This window comes from Oncorhynchus mykiss, chromosome 13, assembly GCF_057628025.1.
Source record: "Oncorhynchus mykiss isolate SJ-2025 chromosome 13, ASM5762802v1, whole genome shotgun sequence".
NCBI classification, from domain to species: Eukaryota; Metazoa; Chordata; class Actinopteri; order Salmoniformes; family Salmonidae; genus Oncorhynchus; species Oncorhynchus mykiss.
Window position 1 is genome coordinate 57,382,892 of NC_143034.1, and position 20,979 is coordinate 57,403,870.

Consider the following 20,979-nt stretch of genomic DNA (forward strand, 5'->3'; position numbering starts at 1 on the left):
GGTTCTCAGTCAGAGGCAGGTGTTCGTCATTGTCTCTGATTGGGAACCATATTTAGGTAGCCTGGGTTTCACTGTGTGTTTGTGGGTGATTGTTCCTGTCTATGTGTTTTTCACCAGATAGGCTGTTTTAGGTTTTCGTTACGTTCATCACGTTCTTTATTTTGTAGTGTTTGCATTGATTCGTGTTTTACGTTTGTTCATTAAAACATGGATCGCAATCTACACGCTGCATTTTGGTCCGACTCTCCTTCACATACAGAAAACCGTTACAGAATCACCCACCACCAACGGACCAAGCAGCGTGTCAACAGGCAGCAACAGCAGCGTAAAGAGGAATGGACATGGGAGGACGTTTTAGATGGCAAGGGCTGTTACACTTGGGAGGAGATACTGGCTGGAAGAGATCGCCTCCCATGGGAACAGGTGGAGGCACTTAGGAGAGCAGAGGCAGCCGGAGAGAGGAGCCGGCGATATGAGGGAACACGGCTGGCAAGGAAGCCCGAGAGGCAGCCCCAAAAATGTATTGGGGGGGGGCTAACAGGGAGTATGGCTACGCCAGGTAGGAGACCTGGGCAGACTCCCTGTGCTTACCGGGGGGCTAGAGAGACCGGACAGACACAGTGTTATGCAGTGGTGCGCACGGTGTCTCCAGTGCGGGTGCATAGCCCGGTGCGGTATATTCCAGCTCCGCGTGTCTGCCGGGCTAGATTGAGCGTCGAGCCTAATGCCATGAAGCCGGCTCTACGCAGCTGGTCCCCAGTGCGTCTCCTTGGGCCGGCTTACATGGCACCAGCCTTGCGCTCGGTGTCTCCGGTTCGCCTGCATAGCCCAGTGCGGGCTATTCCACCTCGCCGCACTGGCAGGGCGACCGTGAGCATTCAACCAGGTAAGGTTGGGCAGGCTCGGTGCTCAAGAGCTCCAGTGCGCCTGCACGGTCCGGTTTTTCCAGTACCACCTCCACACCCCAGCCCTCCGGTAGCAGCTCCCCGCACCAGGCTTCCTGTGCGTGTCCTCGGCCCAGTACCACCAGTGCCAGCACCACGCATCAGGCCTACAGTGCGCCTCGCCTGTCCAGCGCTGTCGGAGCCCTCCTCCTCTCCAGCGTTGTCGGAGTCTCCCGCCTGTTTAGCGCTGTTAGAGCCTTCCTTCTCTACAGCGCTGCCGGAGTCTCCCGCCTGTTCAGAACTGCCAGTTTGCAAAGAGCTGCCAGTTTGCAAAGAGCTGCCAGTTTGCAAAGAGCTGCCAGTTTGCAAAGAGCTGCCAGTTTGCATAGAGCTGCCAGTTAGCATAGAGCTGCCAGTTAGCAAGGAGCTGCCAGTCTGCAAGGAGCTGCCAGTCTGCATAGAGCTGCCAGTCTGCAAGGAGCTGCCAGTCTGCAAGGAGCCGCCAGAGCTGCCAGTCTGCAAGGAGCCGCCAGAGCTGCCAGTCTGCAAGGAGCCGCCAGAGCTGCCAGTCTGCAAGGAGCCGCCAGAGCTGCCAGTCTGCAAGGAGCCGCCAGAGCCGCCAGTCAGTATGGAGCAGCCAGGGCCGCCAGTCAGCATGGAGCAGCCAGGGCCGCCAGTCAGCATGGAGCAGCCAGGGCCGCCAGTCAGCATGGAGCAGCCAGTCAGCATGGAGCAGCCAGAGCAACCAGTCAGCATGGAGCAGCCAGAGCTGCCAGTCAGCATGGAGCAGCCAGTCAGCATGGAGCAGCCAGAGCTGCCAGTCAGCATGGAGCAGCCAGTCAGCATGGAGCAGCCAGAGCTGCCAGTCATCATGGAGCAGCCAGTCAGCATGGGGCAGCCAGAGCTGCCAGTCGTCCAGACTCTTCCAGATCTGCCAGTCGTCCAGACTCTTCCAGATCTGCCAGTCGTCCAGACTCTTCCAGATCTGCCAGTCGTCCAGACTCTTCCAGATCTGCCAGTCGACCAGACTCTTCCAGATCTGCCAGTCGACCAGACTCTTCCAGATCTGCCAGTCGACCAGACTCTTCCAGATCTGCCAGTCGACCAGACTCTTCCAGATCTGCCAGTCGACCAGACTCTTCCAGATCTGCCAGTCGACCAGACTCTTCCAGATCTGCCAGTCGACCAGACTCTTCCAGATCTGCCAGTCGACCAGACTCTTCCAGATCTGCCAGTCGACCAGACTCTTCCAGATCTGCCAGTCGTCCAGATTCTCTTCCAGATCTGCCAGTCGTCCAGACTCTCCCAGATCCGCCAGTCGACCAGATTCTCCCAGATCCGCCAGTCGACCAGATTCTCCCAGATCCGCCAGTCGACCAGATTCTCCCAGATCCGCCAGTCGACCAGATTCTCCCAGATCCGCCAGTCGACCAGATTCTTCCAGATCTGCTAGTCGACCAGGATCTGCTGAAACCGCCAGCCAGCCAGGTTCTGGTAGTTTCTACTACCTGCCTGGGCTTCTTCTCAGTGCTGAGCTTCTTCTCAGTGCTGAGCTTCCTCTCAGTGCTGAGCTACCCATCTGTCCCGAGTTACCTCTGTCCCGAGCTGTCCCTCTGTCCCATGTTATCATTGTGGTGGGTAACCTATTTAGGGACGTTTAGGAGGGGGATTAAAACTGTCATGGAGTGGGGTCCACGTCCAGCGCCAGAGCCGCCACCGCGGACAGATGCCCACCCAGACCCTCCCCTATAGGTTCAGGTTTTGCGGCCGGAGTCCGCACCTTGGGGGGGGGGTACTGTCACGCCCTGACCATAGTTTACTTTGTATTTTCTATGTTTTGATTGGTCAGGGTGTGATCTGAGTGGGTATTCTATGTTTCATGTCTTGTTTGTCTATTTCTATGTTCAGCCTGATATGGTTCTCAGTCAGAGGCAGGTGTTCGTCATTGTCTCTGATTGGGAACCATATTTAGGTAGCCTGGGTTTCACTGTGTGTTTGTGGGTGATTGTTCCTGTCTATGTGTTTTTCACCAGATAGGCTGTTTTAGGTTTTCGTTACGTTCATCACGTTCTTTATTTTGTAGTGTTTGCATTGATTCGTGTTTTACGTTTGTTCATTAAAACATGGATCGCAATCTACACGCTGCATTTTGGTCCGACTCTCCTTCACATACAGAAAACCGTTACAAATATAAAATATATTTAGATTTGTTTAACACTTTTTTGGTTACTACATGATTCCATATGTGTTATTTCATAGTGTTGATGTTTTCACTATTATTCTACAATGTAGAAAATAGTAAAAATAAAGATGACCCCTTGAATGAGTAGGTGTGTCCAAACTTGACTGGTACTGGAAAGAATGTTGCTAACATGTAGAGGTCGATGCGCAGGGGTAGCCGAATGCTATGTTATACTAATCTTGGTTAGCAACATAAAGGTGTAGGGCAGCTTAGTGAGTAGGAACACTGCATAAAGCCAAGTGAGCAGTGAGTCAGTCCAGGGGTTAAACGCATCACTAGATTGGCCAAAACATCAGCTCCACCCATGTGATCATCTTCAAGTGGGCCCCAGATAACTGTCTCCATGGCAACCCCCACACCAGGAATCTCTTTTTTTTTCACAGCAACTGGTTATGATGTCCACATGGCAACGGCTGCCAAGGGGGCAGTGCAGGGGGGGTAGAAGGGGGGGGGGGGATGTGTGGGGGTGGCTGCTGCTGACGCACTAGGTGGCTGCCTGCAAACTTTTCCAGAATTCCGCCCACCGGCACAGAAGTAAGCACTCGGCTGGAATCCGGTGCACCAAGCTGCGTTTCCTCTCTCTTTTTCTCTCTGTCTGTCTCTCAACCTCGAACAACGCCTCCTACTTGAACCAGGCCTGTTGACCCTCCCTTCTTCATCCAGCCACAGAACCTCATAGCACCTCCTCCATGGTTATGTCCCAGAACAACAAACTACTGCCTGTGTTTCGGGAGCTGTGGTGGTGACACTACTGTTAGGAGGTCAGTGTGTGTGGGCGGGCCCTCCTGTGTGTCTGTCTGTGGCTAGGGGTCTGGGGATTGGCCGGTTCTCTATGTTCTGTTCTGTTGTGTCCTAAGGGAATCTCTGGAGTCTTAGACACCACTGATGGATGACAGCAGCAGCAGCAGCAGTAGAGGGGGTGGTTAAGGAAGAGGAGGAATGCTTAGCTCTCTCACCTGCGTCCATACACTCACACACACACACACACACACACATATTGTCAAGGATGAGTGTTTTAATCTTTCTTTACCAGGACTGAGCTGACAGTGTCAAGATCATGTCTAGACATTGTTGTTTTTGTTTGGGCACAAGTGTCACATCCAAAATGTATTACACAGGTAGTAGGGAGAGCATTTCCAGATGTCATATTAGTTGAAGAAGTTGAGGGGGGAGGTGGGAGGGGGTGGGAGGTGGGTCAGTTGGTAATTGAACACTCCCAATTATCTTGAATAATCCCTCAGTAATCTTTTCCTGTGAATGGAAATTGTGTGGAAAGAAAATGTGTTGGGAGTCAAAGATTATAATGAAAATAAAAATCACCATTTCTTCTGTCGTAATTTGGCCCATTGTATCTGGCGGCTCCCCGGGTTTTATGGGCCAGTGCTTATTTCTATCAGCCGGACGTTGGGAGAGAGAGCGAAAAAGAGAGAGGGGGGGGAAGAGAGTAAGAGAGAGGGGAGAGACAGACAGAGAGAAAAAAGAATGAGATAGTATGGTTTCCGTAGAAGTGGGGAAAAAATCCAAAGCAAGGGCCTCCCGAGTGGCGCAGTGGTCTTATGCACTGCATCGCAGTGCTAGCTGTACCACTAAAGACCCTAGGTTCGAGCCCAGGCTCTGTCGCAGCCAGCTGTTCCCAGGAGATCCGTGGGGCGAATTGGCCTAGTGTCCTCCAGGTTAGGGAGGGTTTGGCCGGTAGGGATATCCTCGTCTCATCACGCACTAGCAACTCCTGTGGCGGGCCGGGCACAGTGCACACTGACCAGGTCACTTGCTTCCTCCGACACATTGGTGCGGCTGGCTTCCGGGTTGGATGCGCGCTGTGTTAAGAAGCAGTGCGGCTTGGTTGGGTTGTGTTTCAGAGGACGCATGTCTCTCCCGAGCCCGTACAGGAGTTGTAGCGATGAGACAAGACAGTAACTACTAAACAATTGGATACCATGAAATTGGGGAGAAAAGGGGGTAAAAAATAAATAAATAATACAAATCTAAAGCACCAGGGCCAAGAATCCTCTCCTCAGTGAAAGCCAGAGAGAAAAATGTTACTTTTCTAGCTTGAGGAGATAACCAGAAGGCAGCCCAGCAGGGGCATTGGAAAAAGTGCCTCTGTGTGATTCTTTAACAGTTAACCCCGACCTTGGAATGTATTGATTTCAATATGAGTATTTTTATTCAGAATGTTGATCCCAACATGACGGTCATGCCAATAGAGTAGGACTCCCCAGAGCAGAGGCCAATTTACAAATCACAGCCTCATCACTGGAATCTCCCCATGAAGACACAACCTTGGAAACATACTATACAGCCATCTCTAGGGAACAGAAAATGGGGACACATCGACTGGAAAATCCAGGGGCTGAGCAGGCCAGGAGCCTCTGTGGGATGGGCGATTGTAAATCTACACCCACCCACCAGCCCCACTCACTTGACCTTGTCCACCTCCCTCTTCTTCCTCCTCTCCTCTCCTGAATGGATCTCAGTCTCCCCCTGGTCTGCTCTAGTATTGAAGTGCTTTATGGCAGTGTGGGGCAGGGAGGACAGGAAAGGACCTAGGTGTTAGGCCATAGCTCATCCCCACAGTAGGGGTCATGGTGGCCAGTGGTCGTTAGGGTGATTGAGAAAGTCCAGCGCTGATCCCTAGTATGGAGCCAGCTGATGGGACCCAGCGGGTCGGTCAGTGCAGGAGAGTCCCATGGCCTGGCTCTGCTCTTAATGTTAACTGCTTTATAAATGATTAGCACAAGACGTATACGCCCAGTTAGAAGGCTAGCTATACTTGCAATGCCTCGATTGCTTTTTAATACCAAGCACTTTCATCAGGGCTGAGTATGTACTGACATGATGCTATTGTAGTACTACAGCTTGCTATAGTGAGCAACCCTCAGATAGAGGTAAAATAGTGGATACTATGGCCTGTCTGTAAATGCTGAATGAAGATGTCGTGACCCACCAGACACCTGTTGTGGGTCCCCTGCCAGATGGGCCTCCCCCTCTGCCCCCTACTCTCCCCCCTCCTCCCTCTCCTCCCTTCCTCCCCCTCTCCTCCCTCCACCCTCCCCCTCCCTTCCCTTATCTCCCCTTCTCCCCCCTTCGCCCTCCTCCTCCCTTCCTCCTCCCTTCTCTCCCCCTCTCCCCCCTCCACCCTTCACCCTTCCCACGGTCACACACTTTTGTACGGGAGGTTTCCGAAAATGAATAATGTTAGTATAAAACATTTACCAGCGTGCTGAGTTTACATGTCTGACAAGAGAAGGACAGTTTGGAGCGGCTAAGTGTCACATAAATCTTTCAGCGCACTAATTGAAGTGGTTCCCCCAATAGGCTACTCTCTGCAGCTGCATGAACAAGTGACACAACTGTGGACGGGACAGCCATTCTCCCACTCTGTGATGTCAGCTGTTGATAAGACAAAGTGCACTGTGGGTGGATTCTGTGTTCTCAATGTTATAAGTTTTGTTCCGACAACTCCGTGGCGACTGTGCTGTGTAACTACATAAATGTATCCTTATTGAAATGGATTTGAAATGAAAGAGTTCAGGATATTCCTTATTTCTCTCCTTTACTGCATTTGACCCACTTCTTGATAGATGTTATTTATTGTGGAGGCTCAGTGGCTGTACTGTGGTGTCAGTGGTGGTAAGAGTCGCACACTGAGTTTGATATGCTTTTTAGGCCTATGAGTTTCGATCCAACAATGATGAAAGTGTGACAATGGAAGCAGATCTATCCCCCTCTCTTCTGGACTTCAACCTTCTCTCTGTTCATTGCCCTTCCTCTGCCTCTCCCTCTTTCCCATATATTCCTCCCTGTCTCTTGTTAATTGCCGCAGAGCTTGTTGATGGAAATCAATGAGTGCTTTTTGATTATGAGCCAGAGCTGGGGAAGGTGAGAGAGAAGTGGACACACACACACACCGTCAGCACTTTGGACTCTGTCCACCGAGGAAGGATTAGTGTGTGTTTCACACGGAGGTTCCCACACTCCTCTGCTGCGGCCCAACTCCAGCCTAGCAAGGCCTCTGCCAACCGCTCGGTCAAAACTCAATGACATTGGAACAATCACAACATGAAACCTTACCTTAACATGAAACCTGATGAAACCTTAACTACCCTCAGACAGTTAACAGACAGTTACCTCTGTGGTATTAAACACTGTCTCCCCTCAGCCTTCTGTGAGCCCTACCACACACAGTGTGCACAGAAGGAAGAGCAGTGTTAAGTCTGTTTGATAGCTCTTCCTTCAGACACCAGTCGCTTTCATATCCGAGCGGTTCTCGCCGGGGGTCCATTCTCCGTACGTGGGGTCCATTCACAAAACCAGCACCCCACCCAGCCGCACCCGCGGCACCCATCCTGCCTTCCCGCCATCTTCTCCTCGGCAACACCTGGCACCCGGCTAACAAACACCTGTTCACCTAATTAGACAGACACTGGAGGGAGAAGGAGATTAATAAGTTAATGAGTAATCTGGCCCAATCACAAGCCCCGGCGTCTGCTTCCTCCTCGTCTGTTTCCTCCTCGGCAGCAGGGGTGCAGTAATGACCTCTGTATTGGGTGATTCCTTCGCCGTGCGACCTTGAGTGACCCCATCACGGATGGACCTTCTGTGGTACCACAGCATGGAGGAATGGAGGGATGAAGGTATAGAGAAAAGTGGGAAGTGGGAAGAAGGACAGGCCAGGCCAGGCCAGGCAGGATGCCTCCTGAAAGGGCAGAGTGAGTGACTTGGCAGCCTGGGCACTGAGGCGTCAGCCAAATGAATGAGCATTAGGAGATGAGGTTCCCACTGCACAGCAGTTGGAGCCGCTCCAGGTCTCACCAGCTGTGCCACTCTTGTTTACAAGCCGCCACCTGCTGCCGGAGAGGCTTCCATTCTGACTAGCAACCTCAGGCTCGCATGACCACCAAAGCCAGACCAGGGCATGTGCTGCCTGGGCTAGGGAAACCCAGTCCCTGGTGCTTATGAGAAGGGCAGAGCGCCCACTCCTCTGTGGAGTTTCATCATCATGTTTCCTAACATCGCTGTGTGTTACATTTACATACATACAGGCAGGGGTACAACTTTGGTTTTGGGTTAGAGGAGGGTTTGGCTGGCAGGGATGTGCTTGTCCCATCGCGCTCTAGCGCCTCCTGTGGCGGGCATGCGCTGACACGGTCGCCAGGTGTACGGTGTTTCCTCCAACACATTGGTGTGGCTGGCTTCCGGCTTAAGCGGGCATTCTGTCAGGAAGCAGTTTTGCTTGGTTGGATCGGCTTGGTTGGATCGTTTTTTTGAGGACGCATGGCTCTCGTCCTTCTCATCTCCCGGGTCCGTACGCGAGTTGCAGGGATGAGACAAGACTGTAACTACCAATTGGATACCACGAAATTGGGTAGAAAAAGGGGTAAATGTAATATATATATATATATATATACAACAAAAAAATCACAAAATAGCTAATGGTTCAGAGCTTGCAAAACGGCAGCCATCTAGAACGGATGTAATGACTAAATGTCCAGGAGCCTATCACTCATTATATATTCATCTCTCTGCTGCCCACACAAACAAATCACTGGCCCTTATGTTTCACACACCGGAACTGGATCCACATCCTCCTCCATTCCTCCGTGCTCCAGGTATCCCCAAAACACGCATCCATCCATCCCTCCCTCCCTTCATCACTTGACCTCCTCCCGTGTCTCACCATCCCTTCCTTCCTGCAGGCGTACAATACCTTCACTTAAGTGCTGTGTTGCTCCATAATAATTCATCTGTTCTATTCAAATATTCCTGTGGATCTCACAAGCCCTTTCTTTATGTTGTTATGTTATGGTGGTGTTTCCTTTATTTTGGCAGTTACATGTACACTCATAACTACATGGGTTGGAACTTACTCAGGTCACGCTTTGTGTTGCCATGGCGTTTCTCTTGGTTCTATTAATATTTTTCCTCTGTGACTGCTTCTCTGACCCTGTGTGTTTTCTCTCTTGTTTCTCCTCCAGGGAACTTTAAAGGGATGTGTAAACAGATAGATCACTTTCCTGAGGACACGGACTATGAAGCGGACACCTCTGAGTACTTCTTACGTGAGTCTCCTCTCTTTGGCTTTCACTTTTACAGTACAGAGGAACCAGTGAGCCTCAAGGGATACGTGTGGTCTGGACATCCCATCTGCGCATTTGATACTGTATTGTAGTGAATAGTGTAAATACTACACAAATACTACACAAATGTACAACTGTGTAGTTTCTAATCTTGTTAAGAGAGGGTAGTATTTAATATGAGGTAACCTTCAATCAGGTGACAAGGGGGGACAGAAATCAGCCAAAAACGCATCCTCTTACTTCCACTGACAACTTGTTCATATTCAATACCTGAGCCCACTTTCCCACCCAGCCCCTGACAGTCAATACAGTGACAATAGTTCTGGTGGGCCTGTGTGTTATTTTATATATCTCTAAACTGTATCCTGCTTTTAGTGAGTGCCTGTCTGTCTGGTCTGAACTCCTCCTCTCCTGGCTGTTTTTACTGCCTGCCATGTGTAACGTAACGTGCAGTATTACAGTCTGCTGTGTACCCTGTAAACTCACCACATTGATTTGTGCTCTGTTTTCCTCACTGCTAACAAGACATGGAAATGAGTGTCAAACAAGCTGCGGTAATAATCCTAAAATTACATGATTTCAATGCCAACAGATTGTATTTGAATTTATACCTTTATTTAACTAGACAAGTCAGTTAAGAACAAATTCTTTACTTCAATGATGGCCCTAAGTGGGTTAACTACCTGTTCAGGGGCAGAACAACAGATTTGGCCCTTGTCAGCTCAGGGATTTGAACTTGCAACCCTCCGGTTACTAGTTTAACACTCTAACCACTAGGCTACCCTGCCGCCCCATACCCAGCTACCCTGCCAAATTCCATCATTTAGAATTTGTATTAGGGTATTGAATTTGAATGTAATATTTTAGAATTTGTATTAGGGTATTGAATTTGAATGTAATATTTTAGAATTTGTATTAGGGTATTGAATTTGTATTAGGGTATTGAATTTGAATGTAATATTTTAGAATTTGTATTAGGATATTGAATTTGTATTAGGGTATTGAATTTGTATTAGGGTATTGAATTTGTATTAGGGTATTGAATTTGTATTAGGGTATTGAATTTGTATTAGGGTATTGAATTTGTATTAGGGTATTGAATTTGAATGTAATATTTTTGAATTTGTATTAGGGTATTGAATTTGTATTAGGATATTGAATTTGTATTAGGGTATTGAATTTGTATTAGGGTATTGAATTTGTATTAGGGTATTTAATTTGTATTAGGGTATTGAATTTGTATTAGGGTATTGAATTTGTATTAGGGTATTGAATTTGTATTAGGGTATTGAATTTGTATTAGGGTATTGAATTTGTATTATGGTATTGAATTTGTATTAGGGTATTGAATTTGTATTAGGGTATTGAATTTGTATTAGGGTATTGAATTTGTATTAGGATATTGAATTTGTATTAGGGTATTGAATTTGTATTAGGGTATTGAATTGGTATTAGGGTATTGAATTTGTATTAGGGTATTGAATTTGTATTAGGGTATTGAATTTGTATTAGGGTATTGAATTTGTATTAGGGTTTTGAATTTGTATTAGGGTATTGCATTTGTATTAGGGTATTGAATTTGTATTAGGGTATTGAATTTGTATTAGGGTATTGAATTTGTATTAGGGTATTGAATTTGTATTAGGGTATTGAATTTGAATGTAATATTTTAGAATTTGTATTAGGATATTGAATTTGAATGTAATATTTTAGAATTTGTATTAGGGTATTGAATTTGTATTAGGGTATTGAATTTGTATTAGGGTATTGAATTTGTATTAGGGTATTGAATTTGTATTAGGGTATTGAATTTGTATTAGGGTATTGAATTTGAATGTAATATTTTAGAATTTGTATTAGGGTATTGAATTTGTATTAGGGTATTGAATTTGTATTAGTGTATTGAATTTGTATTAGGGTATTGAATTTGAATGTAATATTTTTGAATTTGTATTAGGGTATTGAATTTGTATTAGGGTATTGAATTTGTATTAGGGTATTGAATTTGTATTAGGGTATTGAATTTGTATTAGGGTATTGAATTTGTATTAGGGTATTGAATTTGAATGTAATATTTTTGAATTTGTATTAGGGTATTGAATTTGTATTAGGATATTGAATTTGTATTAGGGTTTTGAATTTGTATTAGGGTATTGAATTTGTATTAGGGTTTTGAATTTGTATTAGGGTATTGAATTTGTATTAGGGTATTGAATTTGTATTAGGGTATTGAATTTGTATTAGGGTTTTGAATTTGTATTAGGGTATTGAATTTGTATTAGGGTATTGAATTTGTATTAGGGTATTGAATTTGTATTAGGGTATTGAATTTGTATTAGGGTATTGAATTTGTATTAGGATATTGAATTTGTATTAGGGTTTTGAATTTGTATTAGGGTATTGCATTTGTATTAGGGTATTGAATTTGTATTAGGGTATTGAATTTGTATTAGGGTATTGAATTTGTATTAGGGTATTGAATTTGTATTAGGATATTGAATTTGTATTAGGGTATTGAATTTGTATTAGGGTATTGAATTTGTAATGCACAAACTTGTATTCCATGATTTGAAACTGAATTGAGTGAATATTGCTTTCAGTTTTAAAATGAAATTTACATTTAGTTGAATATTAAAATTCAATATTTATATATTCATTTTCAATATGATAGATATTGCATTCACTGTCTGTGTATCAAGTTTACAAACTATCATTTCAAGTTTATAAAAGTTTTATATATTAAACTTCTCGGATGCGTTTAGATTAAGTTTTTAAATTCAGGTCTCTAAATTCAGATTCAAAACCAGAGACAACATCCTGGCACTTTGCCAGCCAGGAAAAGTAGAGGAGAACAGGTAGATTGAAATGCTCACTGTGATAAACAGAAGCTTCTGGTGGTTTCTGAAGTCAATGTGGCATGTTGAATTCATTTTTTCCTATGAATTTGGCTCTAGCATTTGAACCGTTTTGGCTATGAGCTCTTATGACCCCATTCCTGAAAGACACTCTGGAACATGGTCATGCCTTCTGTTTCCCTCTATGAGGATTGTTAGAAGGGAGTGTCATAAAAACTGCAATTTGTCCCCAATAAGAACATACTGTAGTTGAATAGCCCTTCTAAGGATAGCCTTTCCACTCCCTATTTAAAGTTTCTCTTGGGACTAACTGGGATCAAAACATGTCTCCCGCATCTCACAAGATTCCTGTGAGTGTGAGACTTAGATGTCTACGATGCTCAAACCCAAATGATGGGTTTTGTTTATTTTCATAGAACAATACACAGTTTCAACACAGTATTGAGAGTTTCAAACAAATGAGTTAAACTAACACTACCTCTGCATATTGACCTAGTACATTCAAAAAGACCTGCAAGGTCCCCTCCTTTTTCCCCTGAACAGTTCTCTCAAAGTATAGGAAAAGGAAAATGTCATTTTACCATAAACAACCCATTGGGTGGATCAGTGCTTTGATCCAATTGATTAGCACACATTTCCATGTTACGAGCAGTGCCTCGGCCCCACGCCTGTTTAACAATGCTCCAGACATTTGACCCCTCCCTTCCCCCACCCAGTGATGCTCAACTGAACTGGATTCAGGTTGTGTTCATCTCCTGGTCTCCATCAGAACAGACAATAATTGAAGCCCACTCTGACAGAAGAGGAGAACGGAGCAGTGTGTGTTACTGCCAGTCCTGGAGATGAAGCCTAACCAATTAGGCTGTGTTTGACTTAACGCTCTGAGCGACTGTGCTCGTCCATATGTGCCGGAGAGGACGGTTATGATAACAGCTCTGGTAATGATTCTAACGATGATGAAGCCTTAACGAAGCCGGATCAGCCCTAGCGAAGCTGGTCCTTAACGAGGTGCCCGAAGTCACTGGCCTTGACAGGGGCGCAGGGGCGAGGTGACACTGCGGACCTCAGACCATGCACCCATGCACGCGCGTGTGTGTGTGCGTGTGTGCGTGTGTGCGTGTGCGTGTGTGCGTGTGCGTGTGTGCGTGTGTGTGTGTGTGTGTGTGTGTCTGTGTGTGTGTGTGTGTGCGCGTTCTTGCGTGTGTGCGTGTGCTTGTGCATATGTTTTAACCGCTTCCTGCTCTGCGATTTGACGAGAGAGCCACAGTGCTCCCAGTTGCTTGCCAATTAGGACACTCACATCCATAAATATTTCAGCCTCCTTCCTATATAGGTCAGGCCTCTATCTCCCTCTCTCTCCCCGAACACCCGTCTGTGACTGGCATGTCTTTTTAGTCTGGAGTTGTACCTCTGTACTTTAGTGACAAAGTGAGCCCCCATTCAGTCCACTCAGTGTGTCTGTGTGTCTGCGTTTGTATGTTTGTGTTACATTTGTGTGTTCTTTTCTGTGAAGTTCGGGCAGGGTGAGGTCATGAGGGTACAGTAGGCCACATTGGGATAGGTTCAAAGAGAGGTGGATGTCATACTGTAGCTTTAATATCTCCGCTGCCTGTTTCATCGTAGCCAGGATGATGTGGTCTGTGAAGGGAATTCGTTTATATACTTAGCCCATTTGACTTTAGTGGAGGACACACAGCTGGTATTTCCATAATGAGGTGTTGCACAGAGCATCTGGAAAGAGACCAAAGAGAGAGAGAGTATGCCAGCCACTTACAGGGTAGAACGAGAGGGGAAGGGTTATTACCTCAGGTAAAAACCCACAGGAAGTGACATCAGAGGGAGTTCACACTCAGACTGAGGGGACTCGTCTATGATGTATGTAATCCTGTGATTCAGCACCTGCTAGCTCACAGTACACCAGCCTACACCAATATGGGAAGTGAGCAAATCTGACATATACAGAAGAAAGGCACAGAATGTTCTTGAATACGTACGTGCACCACCCCTCCACTTGAACACACACAGACAGACACAGACATAGACACACAGATACAGACACACACATAGCACACACAGACATCCCCAAACACACACACAGTAGCAAGCTGCTTTGCAGTAGTGACTGTGAATCCTCGGCTCTCCCCGTTGCCAGGCGGTTCACACATCCACACACGGTTATATAACCCAGCTAAGGCATACTAAAGTGCCAGTGGTTTTTTAGATCATGCCGTGTTCGAGCTCCCATCATCCACTACTGTACTGGGCGCTAAGCAGCAGAGAGAGAAAGAGAGAGAAGAGAGGAGTAAAAGAAAACACCCAGTTATGCAAGAAACGGTTGATGCAGGAGGAATTAGAACACCTAAATACATTACTATGATAGCCACACTTACACATAGAGAGAGATAAAGAGAGAGATACAGAAAGAGAGAGAGAGATACAGAGAGAGAGAGAGAGAGAGAGAGAGAGAGAGAGAGAGAGATACTGAGAGAGAGAAAGAGAAAGAGAGAGAGATACAGAGAGAGAGAGAGAGAGAGGGAGATACTGAGCGAGAGAAAGAGAAAGAGAGAGAGATACAGAGAGAGAGAGAGATAGATACAGAGAGAGAGATACAGAGAGAGAGAGATACAGAGAGAGAGATAGAGAGAGAGAGATACAGTTGGAGCAATACAGACAAAGCGATACCGAGAGAGAGATACAGAGAGAGAGAGAGAGATCCAGACAAAGCGATACCGAGAGAGAGATACAGAGAGAGAGAGATACAGACAAAGCGATACCGAGAGAGATACAGAGAGAGAGAGATACAGACAAAGCGATACCGAGAGAGATACAGAGAGAGAGAGAGAGAGAGAGAGATACAGACAGAGCGATACAGAGAGAGAGATGCAGAGAGAGAGAGAGAGAGAGAGAGAGAGAGAGAGAGATACAGAGAGAGAGAGAGAGAGAGCGATACAGACGGAGCGATACAGACAAAGCGATACAGAGAGAGAGAGATGCAGAGAGAGCGAGAGAGAGAGAGAGAGAGAGAGAGAGAGAGAGAGAGAGAGATACAGAGAGAGAGATACAGAGAGAGAGATAGAGAGAGAGAGATACAGACGGACAAAGCGATACAGAGAGAGATACTGAGAGAGAAAGAGAGATACTGAGAGAGAGATACTGAGAGAGAGACAGAGACAGAGAGTCAGATTGAGTAGAAAATACGTTGTGAGTCTTGTTGTAGCTATAGTGGTAGTTCTGTCAGTAGTGACAACGATGGCAGTCTGTGGTAAAGATGTCTCATGTTTGTGGATCCTAGCCAGGGTTGACTAGGAGTCAGAGCATGGTGTGATGAGCTACATAGTTAATACAGAGAGGGGGGCTGGATTCTGGCCTGATCTGGCCCAATAAAATCAATGGGTCTGGGGTAGGACACACACAGGGGGCTTGCATGTAGGGCAGCAGGGGTGGGACAGTGGGGACGGTGGGGCGATGGGGGGTGTAGGCGACATTGGGGAGATCATTGGTTGTGGCCCAGCATGGGAGTTCCAGAACCAGCTCCAGAGGGGGGATGGACAGCCGGTCGCTCGGCCCTGAGCCCTGGTGGGTCACGCCGGTTCCACCTGAGGCCAGGACCATGGACCATGGTCACAGCCATTGGACCAGAGGGAGGGTCACACCACATGACCTCCACTGCCTCGGTAGAGGATAGTCATCAGGATAATGTGTTAATCATGAGTGACAGCCTTAAAGGGATTCTATTACAGACTATTATTACTATGACTGTCCACTTGGATTTACTGTGTGGTGTTAGGTAGCTGGAGAGAGATGTCACAGTGTAGCTGTGTGACAGTGGTGGCCTAGGCGACAGATATGGAGTCCATCGATAGATACATAAACACATACAGGCCCATAAAGGAAAAGGCAATCATTTTAGTGGCCTGGTGGAGCGAGCAAGTACCAGCGCTCTGACTACACATCTCATTAAGGCTGGAAATATGGAAGACTCCTCTTATAAACTCAGAGGTGAGAGAATGTACAGTATCTCGTAAACAAAAGGACAGTAACACAGAGATTACACAACCGTTATTTGTGACTGCATATGGACACTTGTTAGCCTTCCTTCACACACACATTGACATATCCACATTGAATGCAGGGTTTCTCTGTACTGACCCATGTTAGTCCGTGCTGTGGTATTATGCTAACAGTGGCTTATCGTGACATAAACCACAGTATTACCAGTCTTATCCATATGTATTGGAGCATCTCTCTGTGCTATCATGCCATTCACTGTTGCACCAGGCTAATTTTAAATTGAGCTTCCTCTGCCCTGTGCTCTGGGCTACTAATCATGCTTTTCTGGCTGATAAGCTAGCTAACAGATTAAGCAGGGTTACTGTTCAGTTTGTTCAAACTAATAGGGCCTCCTCTACCCTGTGGTAGTCTATGGGCTACTTTGCTGTTTGTGTAAACGCTAAGGCTAAGATAAGCTAACACAGACAGCAGTGATTATGTAGGTTACTGTGTTAATGCTAAGCTAACAGAGAGGGAGTAGTGATTCTGGGCTGTTGGTGCTAAGCTAACCCAGAGCAGCTAGCTATGGCACAGTGCTGTCAGGCAGGCAGGCAGATGGGCAGGCCTGATCTATGGGGACATCAGCAGTGGAGTGGAGGGTAATTACAGTAATTGAAATGTGGTCTTTAATTGTCTGAGCAGTCCTGTCATGTGAAGGAACTTCAATGTGTCGGGTGGCCCAGATTCTTTTCCACCGTGCTCCAGTGACCAGTCTGTGTGTGGATGAGTGTGTGAGGGGTGTGTGTAGATAGGGATTTTGCTGTGTGATATGTTATGTTAGTATGACATGATATTCAGTATGATATTCAGTGGGGGACTGCAGTGTCAGAGAGCATGCAGCCCACTTTAGGCCTATGTCGTACAGTACTTTTCCATGTGAGAAAAAAATTGAGAAAAATTTACTTTGTCTGTGTGCATATAGAGAGTGTACGTGTATAGGGGTGGTGTGAGAGTATGCATACACATGCTTGTGTGCAACTCTGAGGGCATATAATAACTTTGTGAGCATATGTGTGTCACAAGCGGCTGGTGACACAGTAATTTGGGAGGACAGGAGGATAGTAATGGCTGGAACGGCGTAAACGGAATGGTATTAAACACAGCAAACACGCTGTTTCCATGTGGTTGATACCATTCCATTTCAGGCATTATTATGAGACATCCTCCCCTCACCAGCCTCCTGCAGGAGGCTTCTTGGTTGAGGCTGAGTATTGAGGAGGAGGAGGGCGGGCCTGTATTAATAAGTGTTTGTAGTTTTAAATCAATGTGCCTGGGAGCTGAGGCACCTGATTAGCATGACCCTGTCCTGCACATCAGTACATTCAGTGCTGGGGGAGGCTGATTAAGAGCCAATGCTAATTTCCTCTCACAACGCTGTCAATGAGAGAGGGAGAGAGAAGAGAGAAGAGAAGAAGGTTCAAAGAGATGCCTTTGTCAAGAGAACTGCATATTTATTGGTGTATGTACGTGTGTGTGTGTGCGTTCATGCATTCGTGCTTTTTTTTGTGTGTATACGACCTACTATTTGGTTTATATGCTGAAGCCATAAACTGGCAATGTACTGGTAAATGGACATGATGTTAAGTGTGAATATGTGTTATGTGGCATTAATGCAATAGAGTGATCCCTGGCTGTGAGTCACTGTGAGTCACTATGGAGCTGTGTTGGGTAGTGTTGGTAGGGGAGAATGGGGTAAGCTGGCTGTGAGTCACTGTGAGTCACTCTGGAGCTGTGTTGGGTAGTGTTGGTAGGGGAGAATGGGGTAAGCTGGCTGTGAGTCACTGTGAGTCACTCTGGAGCTGTGTTGGGTAGTGTTGGTAGGGGAGAATGGGGTAAGCTGGCTGTGAGTCACTGTGAGTCACTCTGGAGCTGTGTTGGGTAGTGTTGGTAGGGGAGAATGGGGTAAGCTGGCTGTGAGTCACTGTGAGTCACTCTGGAGCTGTGTTGGGTAGTGTTGGTAGGGGAGAATGGGGTAAGCTGGCTGTGAGTCACTGTGAGTCACTCTGGAGCTGTGTTGGGTAGTGTTGGTAGGGGAGAATGGGGTAAGCTGGCTGTGAGTCACTGTGAGTCACTCTGGAGCTGTGTTGGGTAGTGTTGGTAGGGGAGAATGGGGTAAGCTGGCTGTGAGTCACTGTGAGTCACTCTGGAGCTGTGTTGGGTAGTGTTGGTAGGGGAGAATGGGGTAAGCTGGCTCTGAGTCACTGTGAGTCACTCTGGAGCTGTGTTGGGTAGTGTTGGTAGGGGAGAATGGGGTAAGCTGGCTGTGAGTCACTGTGAGTCACTCTGGAGCTGTGTTGGGTAGTGTTGGTAGGGGAGAATGGGGTAAGCTGGCTGTGAGTCACTGTGAGTCACTCTGGAGCTGTGTTGGGTAGTGTTGGTAGGGGAGAATGGGGTAAGCTGGCTGTGAGTCACTGTGAGTCACTCTGGAGCTGTGTTGGGTAGTGTTGGTAGGGGAGAATGGGGTAAGCTGGCTGTGAGTCACTGTGAGTCACTCTGGAGCTGTGTTGGGTAGTGTTGGTAGGGGATAATGGGGTAAGCTGGCTGTGAGTCACTGTGAGTCACTCTGGAGCTGTGTTGGGTAGTGTTGGTAGGGGAGAATGGGGTAAGCTGGCTGTGAGTCACTGTGAGTCACTCTGGAGCTGTGTTGGGTAGTGTTGGTAGGGGAGAATGGGGTAAGCTGGCTGTGAGTCACTGTGAGTCACTCTGGAGCTGTGTTGGGTAGTGTTGGTAGGGGAGAATGGGGTAAGCTGGCTGTGAGTCACTGTGAGTCACTCTGGAGCTGTGTTGGGTAGTGTTGGTAGGGGAGAATGGGGTAAGCTGGCTGTGAGTCACTGTGAGTCACTCTGGAGCTGTGTTGGGTAGTGTTGGTAGGGGAGAATGGGGTAAGCTGGCTGTGAGTCACTGTGAGTCACTCTGGAGCTGTGTTGGGTAGTGTTGGTAGGGGAGAATGGGGTAAGCTGGCTGTGAGTCACTGTGAGTCACTCTGGAGCTGTGTTGGGTAGTGTTGGTAGGGGAGAATGGGGTAAGCTGGCTGTGAGTCACTGTGAGTCACTCTGGAGCTGTGTTGGGTAGTGTTGGTAGGGGAGAATGGGGTAAGCTGGCTGTGAGTCACTGTGAGTCACTCTGGAGCTGTGTTGGGTAGTGTTGGTAGGGGAGAATGGGGTAAGCTGGCTGTGAGTCACTGTGAGTCACTCTGGAGCTGTGTTGGGTAGTGTTGGTAGGGGAGAATGGGGTAAGCTGGCTCTGAGTCACTGTGAGTCACTCTGGAGCTGTGGTGGGTAGTGTTGGTAGGGGAGAATGGGGTAAGTTGAGCCACCATTGTTTCTACGTCACCATACACAAAATGTCTCATTTGACCAAATATTTAGGAAGAGGTCATAATTTCATGGAGTATGTGAAGGAAAAAAACGTGGTAAGCAAGTTCGGTCCAAAAAACAGATTTTCACCAAGTCAAATCAATTTATTGTGTTGGAGGTTTGTAGCTGTGTGGACTAATATAGTCATGTTTGCCTTGGGGTAAGTTGAGCCAATGGTAAGTTGAGCAAATGGAAGTGTTTTCTTTCCAGGCATAATACAAGGAATTCTGGATTGGATATGAAGTAACAACAGGGCCTATGTTAAAAGTGTTTGTTAGGTGTTCAGCCTGTCTTAAAAGATTCTTAAAATGATTCAAATACAAAACAGTGATTGTGATTGTGTTGAATTGTGTTTGGGAAATAAAGATAGACCTGATTTTAAAAAAGGTTGCGGTAATATTTCATTCAGTACAGACATTTGTAGCAGCTAAATGTACCCCGTACCCGGAGTAAGTTGTGCCATGAGACCAGTTGTTTTGGACAAGTTTTGTTTTCAAAACTGTAAAGTTTACATGAATTCTAATTATTTCTAGGGATACGCAACATCCTGAAATATATGTAGATATCTTTATTAGAATGAATACTATATTTCCCTTGATGGAGAGATGCTGAATGTAAACAAAGGCTCACCTTACCCCCCTCTCCCCTACTACTTCATTATGAGGTGATCAGCATGTGTGGAGAGGTGATTAGATACTGTAAAGACACTGATGTGTTACATATGTGTACAATAGTCTGCGTGAAGTCGTGTGTATGAACGGGGTGAGTCAGTGTTCAGGACTGCCACTGCCGCTGCCCAGGTGCCAGCCTAAACTGTAGTTGTGCCAATCAATACAGAGCACACCAGCTCTGTATCTCTGCGGGCAGCCTGGCACGCACACTGGCACGCACACTGGCACGCACACTGGCACTCACAGATAGGCGGCAAAGCGGGGCAGGGCAGCTCTAACAAGCCACTATCAGTCATCACTACGCCTTTCCCATCCTAATAGGAACAATGACAGGCAGGGACAGGGACACATCCATCCCAGGCAGGACTGTTTTCTGTCTGTCTAATGAGGCAGGATGGAGGGTATGTGGTAGTGGAGCTGATAAAGGACAGGATAGCATAGGGCTGCTGTGTGTCACTACTTTAATAACCAGCCTGACGGGTAACGCTTTGGGCTTAGCGAGAACACAGGGAGGGGACGAGGTGAGGAGGCAGAGATGCCTCTCCCCAAATAGGTCCCAGGCGACCCACACAGACAGAAGTGGGCCCTGGCGAGGCTCTTTGTGATAGTGACCTCGACCCAAATCAAAACGGTGACCTGGCTGATAATCACAGGGCTCCAGAGCGCATTCTCGATTAGCGCTCCGCCTTTCATGTGCCGCGTCGCCAAGAGGGACTTCAGAAACACAAGACGAGACCGAGGTCGCCGCTGTCTCTGGCTATCAGCAGAGAGGTCAACACTTTCATTTAGACAAGGTCATTGTTTTCCAGCTTGATAGATTTCTGAGAGACAATATTTCTGA

General features: G+C 46.9%; 1 protein-coding gene across 1 annotated transcript in view; it reads left to right on the top strand.

Annotated features, from left to right (window-relative positions):
• LOC110485200 (voltage-dependent calcium channel gamma-2 subunit) overlaps positions 1–20,979 on the top strand; it is an 83,153-nt gene that overhangs the window by 50,382 nt on the left and 11,792 nt on the right. The window contains exon 2 of the mRNA XM_036941342.2: positions 9,105–9,188. Coding sequence (XP_036797237.1) covers positions 9,105–9,188 — 84 coding nt within the window. The remainder of the gene's footprint in view (positions 1–9,104; positions 9,189–20,979) is intronic.